This window comes from Hevea brasiliensis, chromosome 17 (genome assembly GCF_030052815.1).
Source record: "Hevea brasiliensis isolate MT/VB/25A 57/8 chromosome 17, ASM3005281v1, whole genome shotgun sequence".
NCBI lineage: Eukaryota > Viridiplantae > Streptophyta > Magnoliopsida > Malpighiales > Euphorbiaceae > Hevea > Hevea brasiliensis.
The window spans coordinates 4,467,968-4,483,839 of NC_079509.1; the positions used below are offsets into that span (position 1 = coordinate 4,467,968).

At 32.3% G+C, this 15,872-nt stretch overlaps 2 protein-coding genes across 2 annotated transcripts; one reads left to right on the forward strand and one right to left on the reverse strand.

Moving 5' to 3' along the window:
• Positions 1 to 8,104: 8,104 nt before the first annotated feature.
• On the forward strand, positions 8,105 to 10,481 carry LOC110641115 (putative pentatricopeptide repeat-containing protein At5g37570). Its single transcript, XM_021792716.2, has one exon. The coding sequence runs from the start codon at positions 8,354 to 8,356 to the stop codon at positions 10,106 to 10,108; it is 1,755 nt and encodes a 584-aa protein (XP_021648408.2). The 5' UTR covers positions 8,105 to 8,353; the 3' UTR covers positions 10,109 to 10,481.
• Positions 10,482 to 10,540: 59 nt separating this feature from the next.
• LOC110641122 (pre-mRNA cleavage factor Im 25 kDa subunit 2) lies at positions 10,541 to 14,959 on the reverse strand. The gene is made up of 7 exons (XM_021792727.2): positions 14,500 to 14,959; positions 13,657 to 13,702; positions 12,336 to 12,429; positions 12,118 to 12,191; positions 11,763 to 11,849; positions 11,525 to 11,635; positions 10,541 to 10,969 (listed from the first exon to the last, which is right to left on the reverse strand). The coding sequence occupies exons 1-7, from the start codon at positions 14,616 to 14,618 to the stop codon at positions 10,898 to 10,900; spliced, it is 603 nt and encodes a 200-aa protein (XP_021648419.1). The 5' UTR covers positions 14,619 to 14,959; the 3' UTR covers positions 10,541 to 10,897.
• Positions 14,960 to 15,872: the final 913 nt, after the last annotated feature.

Genomic DNA, 15,872 nt, shown 5'->3' on the forward strand with positions numbered 1-15,872 from the left:
GAATCACTCGGGAAGTACTTAATAATGGACAAGTATTATTGTTTAATTTCAATTTTTCTTTAAAAAAATAATAAGAATTAAGAATAATGTAAAAGGACAGTGAAATTAATCAAGAAAGCGATGGTTGGATTAAAGAAAAATGGATGTTAAGCCGTCTGATCAATAGGGCGGTGATATGTGCTAAAAGGCTACTCGATAATTTTGGTTACTTACTAAGCCAAGCGATAATGACACTTAAATTACGTCATTACTTGCTAATGACCCTTCAAAACAGACACATTCAAACAAAATAAATAAAAATAAAAATGAATTAATTATGATAAGCATGGTATCAAGAATGTATTAAGAATGTAGTGGTGAGTGAGATTGATGATGCAAATTAATTAAATTAGCCATACAGAATTTAAGAGATGCAAAAATTAAATTGAATATCATTAAAAAATAATCACTAATTAAATTGACTTAAAAAAAAAATGCATATGCTAATATAATGGAATCTTTATATTTACCCATTTGATTATAGATGATGCATATGATTGGCAATAATATCAAGTATGACTAGAACACACTTTTTTTCGGCATGACAGTAAGGAATACATAAGCAATTCTGTGTCGGTCATTGTGATCATTTTCAATTTTAATTTAATTACTAATTGTAATTAATTAGTTGATGTTTTGTTGTTTAAGCCTTGGTTTAATTAGTTGACCATGATTATATATTGATTATGCAAATATTTTTCATCATTTCTATTTCTTTTAATTTAAGGGTAAATTATTATTTAGTCCTTATATTTTAATGAAATTAATTACTCGGTTTCTATATTTTTAAAAATATACTATTTAGTTTATATATTTTACTTCTGTTAAATTGTTTATCGCTCTTTTATTTTTTTCGTTTTTCAGTATTGATTAATTATTATTTAATCATTTTATTTTGATAAAATTAGTTAATTGGTCCTATATTTAAAAAAAAAACACATTAATAAATCTCTATAATTTGACTTCGTTAACTATTTAGTTTCATAATTATTTTTTATACATAAACTATTCTAATCATTTCCACCTTTTTTTCTCTCTTATCTTCTGTTATTTCTTTTTCCCCATTTTTTTCTACTCTACACTCACCCTTCTCTCCCTTATTCTATTTTTGTTTTCATCTGTAAATAAAAATGATACAAATTGTTTACACAAAAAAAGTAAATAAGTTTTCTTAAATTTTTAAGTAATTAAGGAAAATTATTTTTCATTAAAGAAAACACAAACATAATGTCACGACCCAACCTATGGGCCGGACCGGCACTAGGACCTGGGCCAGCTTAAAGCCCCCGAGGCCCGTAGTAAGCCTAACTGTTCATTAACCCAACTCTAAGGCCCATTTTGGCCCAATTTCAAGAAAACAAACGGACAGAGTCCGACCATAAAATGGACTTTCCAACGGGGAGTTTTCGACTCACCCGACCTGTAAACACAATATATAGTCAATTGGGGAGCTCAGCTCACCCTCCACATACTCATCAACATAATAATAAACGGGAGCTCAGCTCCCTCATCCAATCCATCAAAACAAACATAGAATATTAAGTTTACAGGTCCATCATGATAATAATATTACAGACCAAATTCAAATAATTACTGCTAACACATGCGGAACTTCTAGGAGTAAATAAAATTACACAAATATCGATAAACAACCTGCGAAGTATAAAAGCGAGTTAACCTGAATAAAATATCCTCCTGCTCAGAAAAATTTTTGAACAGAGAGTGAGCGTTCGACCAGAGTAAAATATCAATCTTAACTATAATCTCTATAACTATCTGAACTAATGCACCCTGTAGAGTGAAATGCAACATAAACAACATATTCACATCATAACATCAAAAAGGTAATTTGGAGCACTCACGCACCCTGTAACATTAATCATAATATATGGGAGCTGATCCCCTATACAGCTCTCTTAAATCCAACTTTGGTGCCGTGAAGAACTCATTTCGGACTTCCACTTAAATACCAAATCGGGGTCCCAGAAGAACTCAAGCCGTGTCTACCCGAAGGACCGGTCAATGAAGAACTCAAGCCGTGTCTACCAGTCCTATCCATAGTCCACACCACATCACACGCACGCCAACGCACGCACACTGCTCCAAATTACCACAACAAAATACATGGCACTTTAACATTTATCAATGCATCATAAATCGTGCCTAGAGTTTAACTACATAAATATATGCATATAAGTGATGCATGGGCATGCTGAACATATAATAATATCGAAATTACAATTAAAATTAATATTTTACTCACAAACTTGACGACAAATTATCGTGGGCGGAGGAAGAAGGCTGTCCCGGCTCACCTGACAATTACATTACATCTATTTAATAAATTTGACTCAATACAATAAAGAAAAATATCAAGTACGTCCTAAATCGTGCCGAAAATCCGGCAGAGTCTCCCCTATACCTAGGACCTACCCGACCTGCAAAAGGGCTAAAAACGCACTTCTATATTCACAATCCATATATCAACAGTTCAATCATATCACACAGCCCCTCCTGGGCCCATTAAATCAATCATCAATCACAATACGCAAAATTTCAATTTAGTCCTTATTATTGATCATTTTTGCAAAACCGCCCAAACAAGCTCTAAAAATTATAAAACTTTGCCATGTCCTTAGCAATATTATTAAGCTATTGCAAAAGAATCGTAATTTCTAAGCTACCACGAATATTTTATGGATTTTTAATCCTATTTAAGCACTAGAAAATTACGAAAAACAAGGTTCGGGTTTACCTTTGCCGATTCCGACTTCGAACGCGCCGACGTTTGACAATGGGGCTAGCCAAAACCTCGCCCAATTCGAGACTTTTCCAGAACGGTCCGTTCGCCCAAATTTGCGCATCTGGCCAATCGCCGAATTTCCGCGAATCGAGGATACCTACACGAAGCCCATAACACGGGGGTTAGTACATAAATTTTTCAGAATTTTCTAAGCTCATTTAATGCTCGAAAATACACTGCGAAGTTCCGTGGGACCCACCGAAAAACGGTGTCGGAAAAATTCGAAATTTATGTCGTTGCGAAGCTCTCGACGAATGGAGCGTGCTGGTGGCCTCGGTTTCCTCGTGGGATTCACGGTTTTCGAGAAATTTAGCCCAAAAGTCGAAATGGGCTAAAATCTTCCCGAGCTAAAATCGGACAATCCGCTCGATGGATTTCGGCGTTCTTGGTGTCTATGGAAAGCTCTCGCCGAGTAGATGGTTTTGGACACAAGACCCGGTCCAATCGGTGACCGGATCGGCCGGATTTGGCCGAGGAAGCTGAAGCGGCGCGGCGCGCGCAGGGGGAGAATCGCGCGCGTTTTCCGGCCGTTCTGGGCGGCTGCCGGCTGGCTGGGACGGCTGGGAGGCGGCGCCGGCGAGGGGAGGACGCAGGGGAGGCAGCTGGCCGGCGGCAGGGGAGGGGAGGAGAGAGAAAAGAGAGAGAGAAGGGGAGGGCGTCGCGCGCGGGAGGAAGAGGAAGAAAAAGAGAAGAGACCGGTCCGATTCGACCGGTCCGATCCGGTCCGGTTCGATTCGGCCGGTTCGATTCGAAATACAAAATTTTGAATTTTTACTCTGCCTCGGGACCGAAAACGAGGTCCAAAAATTCCGAAAAAATTCCCGAAAACTCAGAAAAATACGTAGACTCCAAATATATTTTTAGTTTTGCCACGTGGTCTTTAAATTAATTTTTAAAAATCATCAAAGTTTATATTTTCGGAAAATCGAACCCGATTTTTAAAATCCGAAAAATCTCAAAAAAATTCCTAAAATTTAAATAAAATTTAAATATCAAAAATACTCATAATTAATAAAATTTTGGGGTGTTACACATAATATCAAGAAAATTCAAAATTTAAAAAAATGTAAATTCAGATATAATTTTCACATAAAAAAATTTATATTTTTATCTAATAATATATTTTTCAAAATATAGGGATCAACTAATTAATTTTCTTACATAGAAAGACTAAATAATAATTTAAATAGTATAAATAACAAAAAAATTAATAAAAAGACTAAATAGTATAACGAAAATAAAATACATAAACTAAATTATATAATTTTTAAAACACAAAGATAAAATAATTAATTTTATTAAAATACAAGAACTAAATACTAATTTTCCCTTAATTTAATTTACACCCTTTTACGGGATGGAGCTAATACAATTACTTCTATATGGATTTTTAGAATCACATCACAATACTTGTTGTTTGAATTATTATGAATATTTTAAATTATATATATTCTTATTAAATAAATCAATTCATTAAAAAAATAATAAATATAAAATACAGTTTTTATCACAATTTTAGTTTTTATAAAATAATTTCTATTTTATCAATTTTTTTAGATAAAATTTGAAAATTCATTATAAAAAATAATAAAATAAGTATAGTATAATGTTCTCATAAGAGAAAAAAATATAAATATAAATATAAATAATTAAAATATTTTCTTCAAAGAAAGATCCAAATTAAGTAGAAGAACTCTCTGGGTAGAAACTTGTTATTTTTAATTTTGGACGAATAAAAAATCTTTTTATTATAATACTGTCTTTTTAGAAATTTGTTACTTTTGTGGCTCACAAAAGATACTTAAATACAAAACGTCAATGAAGGAATAGGTCGTATTACCGGACTCCATTGATAGAAGATCATTATTCACATATGAGTTTTCGATCAAAAGAAATTAATAATTTACGTTGAGTTCTGAAATATTAAATAGTCTATTTAAATATTAAAAAAATAAATAAAATCTTATTAATATGACCCAAATAATTGAAAGAAAATAGGACTCGATATAGAGAGAGAATCTTAAATATATTCTTAAACGACATAAATTTGAGGAGAGAAATTTAGATTTGTGTTAAATGGACACTGATATAAAAATTTATTAGGGAAAAAAAATAAAACATAAAAATTAATCTAGGAAAAATACAGGTGAAAAAACTCATCGATGACAATTCAAAAAAAAAGATGCGAAAGAGAAAAGAAACAAGAGGGAAGAAAGGAGGAGAAGGGGAGAGATGTTGACCCATATTTATTTTTTTTTTCAATAATTATCACTAATTGTATTAAAAAATAACTATAAAAGGTGTAATAATTAAAAACTTCAAATAATTGATGCAGTACGTGGCATCATGTCATTAGTTAAATTGAAAAACCAAAGGTAGAGCCGTGCTCCCTGAACCTTGTAAGCGACGTCGTTCCCTCATGGCTGAAACTAATTAGATGCTAACCGTTACTCAATCCTCAGCACAACAAATCGGATTTTCACGCTGTTTATTGGAAGTAAAAATCCAAAAATCCGATATTCTACATATGCCTTGGAACTTACAACTGAAAATCTCAAATTTATTGCCAAAATGCAAATTCCAACATCTGAAACAAATCCATGCGCTCATCATCGCTGCTTCTCTCTATCAGAACACCCAATTCTTCTCCAGATTTCTTCGTCGAAGCACCGAATTTGGCTCCATGGATTATTCAAATCTCATCTTCTCCCAAATGGATCATGATTTTAACACAGAAACCTTGCTCTGGAATGCCATGATTAGAGGATACGCATTCAACGGTCCTTTTGAGAAATGTATATCGATGTTCGATGAAATGCCTCTGAAAGACCTAAAACCGGATAACTATACGTACCCATATGTGTTAAACTCCTGTTGCGAATTGGGGCATTGCAGAAAAGGAAAGAGAGTGCATTGTCAGATTATAAAGTCTGGATTTGAGTCCAGCTTCGCTGTCGCCTACTCCCTTTTTAACATGTATACAAAAATGCCTGCTTCTCTTGACATGGATGTTAAGCCGTCTGATCAATAGGGCGGTGATATGTGCTAAAAGGCTACTCGATAATTTTGGTTACTTACTAAGCCAAGCGATAATGACACTTAAATTACGTCATTACTTGCTAATGACCCTTCAAAACAAACACATTCAAACAAAATAAATAAAAATAAAAATGAATTAATTATGATAAGCATGGTATCAAGAATGTAGTGGTGAGTGAGATTGATGATGCAAATTAATTAAATTAGCCATACAGAATTTAAGAGATGCAAAAATTAAATTGAATATCATTAAAAATAATCACTAATTAAATTGACTTAAAAAAAAAATGCATATGCTAATATAATGGAATCTTTATGTTTACCCATTTGATTATAGATGATGCATATGATTGGCAATAATATCAAGTATGACTAGAACACTTTTTTCCGGCATGACAGTAAGGGATACATAAGCAATTCTGTGTCGGTCATTGTGATCATTTTCAATTTTAATTTAATTACTAATTGTAATTAATTAGTTGATGTTTTGTTGTTTAAGCCTTGGTTTAATTAGTTGACCATGATTATATATTGATTATGCAAATATTTTCCATCATTTCTATTTCTTTTAATTTAAGGTAAATTATTATTTAGTCTTTATATCTTAATAAAATTAATTATTTGATCTCTATATTTTAAAAAATATACTATTTAGTTTATATATTTTACGTTTGTTAAATTGTTTAATTGCTCTGTCATTTTTTTGATTTTTCAATATTGATTAAATTATTATTTAATCATTTTATTTTGACGAAACTAGTTAGTTAATCCCTATATTTAAAAAATAAACACATTAATAAGTCCCTATAATTTGACTCCGTTAACTATTTAGTCTCATAATTATTTTTTATATATAAACTATTATAATTATCTCCACTTTATTTATCTCTTATCTTCTGTTATTTCTTTCTCCCTATTTTTTTTCTCCTCTACACTCACCATTCTCCTCCTTATTCTTTCTTTGTTTTTATCTGTAAATAAAAATGATATAAATTATTTACACGAAAAAGTAAATAAATTTTCTTAAATTTTTAAATAATTAAGAAAAATTATTTTTCATTAAAGAAACACAAACATAATATCAAGAAATTCAAAATTTAAAAAAAATGTAAATTCAGATATAGTATTCACATGGTCAAATTTATATTTTTATCTAATAATATATTTTTCAAAATATAGGGATCAATTAATTAATTTTCTTACATAGAAAGACTAAATAATAATTTAAATAGTATAAATAACAAAAAAAAATTAATAGAAAGACTAAATAGTATAACGAAGAAAAAATACATAAGTTAAATAATATAATTTTTAAAATATAAAGATAAAATAATTAATTTTATTGAAATACAAGAACTAAATACTAATTTTCCCTTAATTTAATTTGCACCCTTTCACAGGATGGAGCCAATACAATTACTTCTATATGGATTTTTAGAATTACATCACAATACTTGTAGTTTGAATTATTATGAATATTTTAAATTATATATATTCTTATTAAATAAATCAATTCATTAAAAAAATAATAAATATAAAATACAGTTTTTATCACAATTTTAGTTTTTATAAAATAATATCTATTTTATCAATTTTTTTTAGATAAAATTTGGCAATTCATTATAAAGAATAATAAAATGAGTATAGTATAATGTTTTTATGAGAGAAAAAAATATAAATATATATATAAATAATTAAAATAATTTCTGCAGAGATAGATTCAAATTGAATAGAAGAACCTTCTCAGTAGGAACTTGCCTTTTTTAATTTTGGACGAACAAAAATTTTTTTTATTATAATACTGTATTTTTAGAAACTTGTTATTTTTGTAACTTACAAAAGATACTTAACTACAAAACATCAATGAAAGAATAGACTATATTACCAGACTCGATTGATAGAAGATTATTATTCATATATAAGTTTTCGATCAAAAGAAATTAATAATCTATATTAAATTTTGAAATACCAAATAGTCTATTCAAATATTAAAAAAATAAACAAAATCTTATTAATATAACCCAAATAATAGGGAAAAAAAATAAGACTTAGTATAGAGAAAGAATCTTAAATATGTTATTAAACGATATAAATTTGAGGAGAGAAACTCAGATTTATTCCAAACGAACACCGATATAAAAGTTTATTAGGGAAAAAAAAATAAAACATAAAAATTAATCTAGGGATAAATACAGGTGAAAAAACTCATTGATGACAATTCAAAAAAAAGATGTGAGAGAGAAAAGAAACAAGAGGGAAGAAAGGAGGAGAAGGGGAGAGATGTTAACCCATATTTATTTATTTTATCAATAATTATCACTAATTGTATTAAAAATAACTATAAAAGGTGTAATAATTAAAAATTTCAAATAATTGATGAGCATGTCATTAGTTAAACTGAAAGACCAATGTAGAGCCGTGCTCCCTGAACCTTGTAAGCGACGTCGTTCCCTCATGGCTGAAACTAATTAGATGCTAACCGTTACTCAATCCTCAGCACAACAAATCGAAATTTCACGCTGTTTATTGGAAGTAAAAATCCAAAAATCCGATATTCTACATATGCCTTGGAACTTACAACTGAAAATCTCAAATTTATTGCCAAAATGCACATTCCAACATCTGAAACAAATCCATGCCCTCATCATCGCAGCTTCTCTCTATCAGAACACCCAATTCTTCTCCAGATTTCTTCGTCGAAGCACCGAATTTGGCTCCATGGATTATTCAAATCTCATCTTCTCCCAAATGGATCATGATTTTAACACAGAAACCTTGCTCTGGAACGCCATGATTAGAGGATACGCATTCAACGGTCCTTTTGAGAAATGTATATCGATGTTCGATGAAATGCCTCTGAAAGACCTAAAACCGGATAACTATACGTACCCATATGTGTTAAACTCCTGTTGCGAACTGGGGCATTGCAGAAAAGGAAAGAGAGTGCATTGTCAGATTATAAAGTCTGGATTTGAGTCCAGCTTCGCTGTCGCCTACTCCCTTTTTAACATGTATACAAAAATGCCTGCTTCTCTTGACATGGGATTGCCCGATAATTACAAGTTAAGTGATGTCCGCAAGAGTTTCGATGATATGTTTATGAGGCCGGTAGAAGTATGGAACAAAATGATATCTGAGTATGTAAGCTTTGGTGATGTCAGGTCCGCGAGACAGTTGTTCGAAGCTATGCCAGAAAGGGATGTTGTTTCTTGGAATTCTATGATTTCAGGTTATGTCAAAATGGGAGAAGTAGAAAATGCAAGAGAATTGTTTGGGTGGATGCCAGAGAAGAACGTTATTTCTTGGACGTTGATGATAGGAGCGTATGCTGATACAGGTGACCTTAAAGCAGCAAGGAGGTTTTTTGAGAAAATGCCGCATAGGAATGTGGTTTCTTGGAATTCAATGATTTCTAGTTATACCAAACAGGGGAAATTTGTGGAAGCATCGAATCTTTTTGTTCAAATGCACTCAGAAGATGTGATTCCAGATGGATATACCTTTGTTTCTGTTTTGTCAGCATGTTCAAACTTAGGAGATCTGGAGTATGGGAAATATATACACTACTTAATTGGAGATCTCTCTCAATGGGAAGTCATGGTAGGGACTGCCCTTATAGAAATGTATGCTAGCTGTGCAGATGTTAATAGAAGTTTTGCAGTGTTTTTAAAGATAACAAATAAGGATGTTTTTTGCTGGAATGTTATGATCAAATCTTTAGCTATCAATGGAAGAACTGAAGATGCTGTGAAGATTTTCTATTTGATGCAGAAGTCACGATTGAAGCCAAACGATTTCACATTTACTAGTGCTTTATTTGCTTGTAGCCATGGAGGCATGGTGGAACAAGGTCGCAGAATCTTCAATAGCATGGAGAAAGATTATAAGATTAGTCCGAAGATTGAACATTTCGGTTGTTTTATCGACTTGCTTAGCCGGAATGGTCAGCTTGAAGAAGCAATGCTTCTAGTGAATAATATGCCCTTTGAACCTGACATTGCCATATGGGGAGCTTTGCTTGGGGGTTGCAGCACAAGAAATGATTTGAAATTAGCAGAAGAGGTGGCAGAGAGAGCTACCGACTTGGAAGCAGAAGAATCAGGTGTGTATGTGCTCTTGTCAAATATTTATGCCTCAGTGGGTCAGTGGCCAGAAGCTCTAGACGCGAGAGGGAGGATGGAACAGAAGAAGATAAGGAAGGACGCAGGAAGTAGTCTCGTTTTCTAAATTCTAGGATGTTTATGCTCGTGGAAATTCAGAACAGAATACACAGGGAAATAAAGATGGTAAGGCATCCTCCTACCTGAGTTATAGCATTCTTAGGGGATGATTGTCTGAAATTGTTCAATTTTTTAAAGAAATAAGAGTTGAAAAAAAAAATTGCTATTTCCCCAAATAATTTTTTTCCCGCCCAAGACCGTAAAATAATTGAGCTGAGTCAACCATTAGCCAACTCAGACGGCGTTTGTTTCTCCGATAACAAAGGAAGCAAAGATATAACAGCATCCATCAGGGATTCTTAACGAAATCATGTGTTCTTTATACTGTTCAATCTCATATCTTCACTCAGTTGCAAGTGAAACACAGTTCAACCATCTTAGAATATATAATTTTCTTACCAACAAATGCATAGTACACTAATTCCTATAATCCAAGCACTTGCACACTACTGTACCAAAATTTATATTTCAAAATATGAAAACAAACTAGGTAGCCATAAATAATCCTGTATTTCCTCTACAGATACAGTGGCGGCAGCATCAACACTGTAGAGACATTTCCACCAGGACATGCAAAGCACATGGCGTTCTGACATCCTTACACTAACACGCTAAGTTGAAACTATAAAGATCCTACATTAATTGAGACAAATACATAAACTCCATCAAGCAAAAGTTAAATACCATTAACTTGAAAAAATCAGTTACAAAGCTCTCAGATCCATACTATTGTCTGTAGCCACCATGAATCCAAGCACTACATCGAAGGTGTAAACTCTAGAAATCCAGGTTAAATTCATGTAGCGATCATATTGAACTGGAATCTGGAAAGCTGTTGAGGAATGGTGGATATAACTGGTCCATATCTCTGCCACCAAGCAATTTATGTGTTACAAAAGTAAATTTTGAAAAATAGAATATTATTTATTTTTTATTAAACTGACTAGATCTGGGGGACAAAGATCATGTACGCCATCTTAAAAGAAGCAACTAGGGGTAACTGGGTAAGCGAGTGAAGCAAAAATCAGCAGTTGAGGAATCAAGGATGAAGCAATCCACTGCACAGTTAGACATGCTTTTCATGAAAAAAAGGGGCTAAGGATAATAGAAAATGATTCAGTCACTTTAACTTTCATGTGCATTGAGTTGTCAACTGTTTGATCAGAAAAAGGATTCCAATCGAATGGCCGATAATTTGTGTGCATGGAAACACATGCACTGAATCAGTTTCCAAAGAAAGATAACAAAGAACCCTATGCAGTGGTTTGTACAGGTTGAATACTTATTCACTAGTTACCCTTTACCTGACTTTGAAAAACATTCAATTCTTAACTCATCAAGTATGTAAAGCCAATCCAGTATTTAAAACTGTGAAACAGCAAATAAATATTCAAAGTTAGCGGACCATCCAGCATGGCCATACCTGCACATTGTCATAGAGTTCAAACAATGGAACAGCAAGAAGTTTTAAATTTTTGGGTACAGCGAAGTACTCTCTTTCAGATAAGTGAACAAGGAAAAGCTTCTTGCACTCCTGTATTACCAAGAATGGGGAGACAAGTAGATTAGTATAATCCATACAACCAAGTACGCAAAGAGGCAAAAAGAAATAAGAAAACCCAAATAAGACAGAAACATGCAAATATTCCCCAGTTAGGTACCTTAGGCTTTGTTATGTGCGGTGGGCAATATGGATACATGATGGTCTCAAAGTTTGGCCTCCACCAAATGGCCACACATTCACCAATCTGCAAGAAGATGCCAAGTGACAAAAACACATATCAGAAAAATGCTAATATTCAAAATTCCAATTAATCTAGTTAGTTCACAGAAAGCAGAGGGAACATGCCATCCAAAAATAAGCATACGTTTTATATCTTTTTTTTTTTTTGTTCTCACTTCCTGCCCACTCCTTTTCAGAGATATTTTTCAAATGTTTCACCCTAATCACATCAGTTCCTAACATCTTTGTTTTAAGCCCACACTCAGAACTAAAGTAAAAGAGGAAAGAAATACCTGCCAATCTGGCACCAGAGCAGCAGAATTAGCACCAAGCTTGCTGGTCAGTTTTCTTTTCAAACCCTCAATTTCTATCACATTTGCATGGAAATTTTAAGCAAGACAAAATATCTGGAACAACATATATAGAAAAAGAAGACATTCTGCCACAATATTTATGAAGATAAGACAGCATAACAATAATGGAAAATAAAAGCAGAGCAGCGGAGCTCTACCATTCTCTCCTGGCTTTAGACGTCCACCTGGCAGTTTGCAGAATGTGTTTCCAATTTGCAGAAGAAGTATGTGAGGATGATTATGCTCCTGTACCTGCATGATCAATTATTTAATGAGACGAGAGGGGTAAGAGTTTCTAGATGTACCTGATGCTCTCTTTTTGTTTTTTTTTTTAACCCACCAACCCAAGGATGCCACAGCATTTTAAGGGAAGATTGAATAGATACAGTTTAGCTTAGTGCAAAACATTGGACAGACTATAGAAGGTAGAAGCTTTCAAAAGATCGTGAAATTGTAATAGGTTTCCCCGCTTTCTTATTTAATTTTTTTTTTTATTTTCACGTGTGTCTATGTGAAGGTGGGGGGGTGAGGGTGATCAAAGATGAGATGAGATGCACATAGCTTGTCTGAGATGAGGCTAGAAACAAACAAGCGAAAACATAAATCAAGAAAAAGGTAATCCAATCCACATTACCAACAAAAAGAGTGAGAAAGAGGGGGGAGAGAGACATTGAGACCGTCTGCCAATAAAAGTCTTTATGGAAGGATTATTGTAGATAAATGTTGCTTTTCAAATTTAAGTTCTCGCTGATTTGAAATTAGGGATCAAAATTAGTAATTCAACAAGCCAGCCTGTAGGCTTGGGCAAATTACACTAGAATGGCACACAATTCATGATAAAAAACAAAGGCTTAACCATAATAATTATTCTAAGACTGCCAATCCTTTTAATTGTCTACAACATCGTGGTGCAGCTTTAGCAACCACAAGAGAGTAGATATCCAAATTAGAAATACTAGAGAGGAAAGGAGAGAAATTTTTGTTAGTGAAGAATGAAGATTACAACTTCAATACTAAATATACAATTCCACCTTAAAGATGGCTCAACTTGCAAGTCACAATCTGTATCAACTTTCCCTCCATGATCAATAAATAAGGCTATGACAGAATACACACCTCAACCTGCTCTTTCAGCTTATAAGGAAATATTGACCACTAACAATTATTATCAGCAGGATGCACATGGTATAAATATTTTGACTATCCTTGAAAGAAAGTAAAAAAGTACATACTTTCATTGTCTAGAAGCCAAAACCATTGCACAAAAAGATAGAGAGATGGCTAGCTAACAACTAAATTGAGTTTGTTATCTATAATTCATACTTTTTTTAAATTAAATTAATAATGATAATAAAAAAAAGTCACAGTTTGGCTAGAAAATTGTGTAAAGCCCAAAGTAAAATTGCGAAGCAAAATACTAATAAGTTCATTTTGCAATTAGTCAAGACGCATATTTTAACAAAAGTAATCGGAACATACCAGCAAAATTGCTTCGACACTTGTTCTCATCCCTTCTTTCATATAGCTGTAACACAGAATCAAAAGAAATGATCAAACTCCAGCACTCTAAAGCCATATTTGTTTGGATCCTTCACGTGAAGAGTAAATGAGGAGAAAATAAAGAGGACAAATGAAGTATAGAAAAGAAAAGAAATTAAAATTATTTTCTACTGTTTGGATACTTATGAAATAGAGGAGAAATATTTCTCTCCTAATAGAATTACTTAATAGTAAATTGTGATTTTGTTATTATATGATGTTAAGGATGCATAAGTAATTTTAATATAAATGCTATGTAATTCTCTCCATTTCCATCCATTTCACTCTAAATTGAAGAGAAATGTTTTGGGTTAATAAAGGGAAATTAGGATACATTTCTCCTCATTTATGTCACCTATTTGCTATCCAAACAAAAAAATTTGAGAAATCACATTTCTCTTCTTTTCTTTTCTCTCCATTTCCCTCAAGCTAAACAAAGGGTAGCCAGTTTTTATTTGTAAGAGTTTCTTATATTTCCAGACCAAAAACACTCAGCTTTTAGCTCTGCATTGAATGTGACGCGCAATTTTCTGTTTTCGGTAAAAATCCCACAGTTGGGACAGAAACTAGGGTTTTGAATCAATAATCGAAAATAGCATAAATCATCTGAAGGTAGTTAATTCCTCTCACTAATAGATGAAACAAATAGGCATACAAAGCCCAAAAGAAAATTAACAGATTTAAATTTATTCCTTAAGCTATCACTCTCCAGAATTTATCTGAGGTTTTCAATTGGTCTACTGCCACAAGTTGGAAAGAGAGCGAGGTAGAGAGAGCGCTTACTTGACTTTCATACGAGCAAGACGATCAGCTACGGAGGTATCTTTCTCCATTTTCGGCTCTTTAGTGCCGAATGTGTAGCTCGACAGAGGATAGGTGTTCACCACCGATGAGTTCACCATCTTTTTCTTTTTCTCCGCCTCTGCCCCGTAACCAGATTGAAGCTTTAGTGATCTATCTTCTCTCTCTCTAAATTGGAGAGTCCCTCCGGGTAAGATTTTCAGCAGCAAGAGCCAGAACAAAAACAGGGCGAGAATATGGAGGCATTAGGGATTTAAACCCGGTGGTCCGCCAATTACTTCTTATTGGATCTTTCTCGAGTAACAGGAGTTCTAAAAAATTTCCGAAACCGCCTAGCTATTGACCGTCCGATCTAAATGAAGATAGGAATTAAGCTTGAATCTACGATGATAAAGCTAGTTGTGACCAATGTGATTATGCCTGTTCATTTTCTTTATCATCCTTTGGCCAAATTTAAGTAGCCTGATGCTCAATTACATTGTGCATTTATTGAAAAGTCCAATTTAATTAATTTTTAATTTTTTTTATAATTTATTTTAAAAATTTTAATTTAAGAGTTTAAATTTTTTAATTTTTAAACATAAATCAAGAAATTTAGTTATAAATCATTTTTTTAATTAATAAATTTAATACATAAATTTTAATTTTTAAATTAAATTAAACTTAAATTAAAATTTTTAAGTTAATTTGAATTAAAAAAAATAGAAATATACTAAATCAAACTTCTCCAAGACTAAATTAAACATTTTGCCAAACTTTGTTGAAATTCAAACTCTCACTTTAATATCAACAATCTAATAAAAATTTTAATTCTCTTATAAATCTTATTCTAAAAATAACTAAATCTATGCAAAAATTTTAATATAATACTTGTGACTTTTTTAACAATGACTTCTAATATAATGTTTAGTATTTTGGCCTTAATTAAAATACTATTTATCTTATTTATTGTAACATTTTAAATTTTTAAATAATTATTTTATTTTATTAAATATTTTGAGAATTTATTTGAAATTTTTAAAATTTTTAAAATCGGAATTGATTTTCTTAAAATAATAAATTTCATTAATTTTTAGAAATTAATTTAAAAACCACATGGTAAATCTAAAAATATATTTGAACTCTACGAATTTTTTTGAGTTTTTTGAAATTTTTTTGAAATTTTTGGATCTCGTTTTGAATTACATGGCAAAGTAAAAATTTAATTTTGAGTATTTTAAATTGAACTGGCCAAATCGAACCGAATCAAATCGGACCAATTGAATCGAATCGGCCTTTTTCCTTCTTTTTCTTCTCTCCTTTTGTGCGCCTCAACACCACTCCCTTTCCCCCTCGATTTCTCTCTCCTCTCTCCT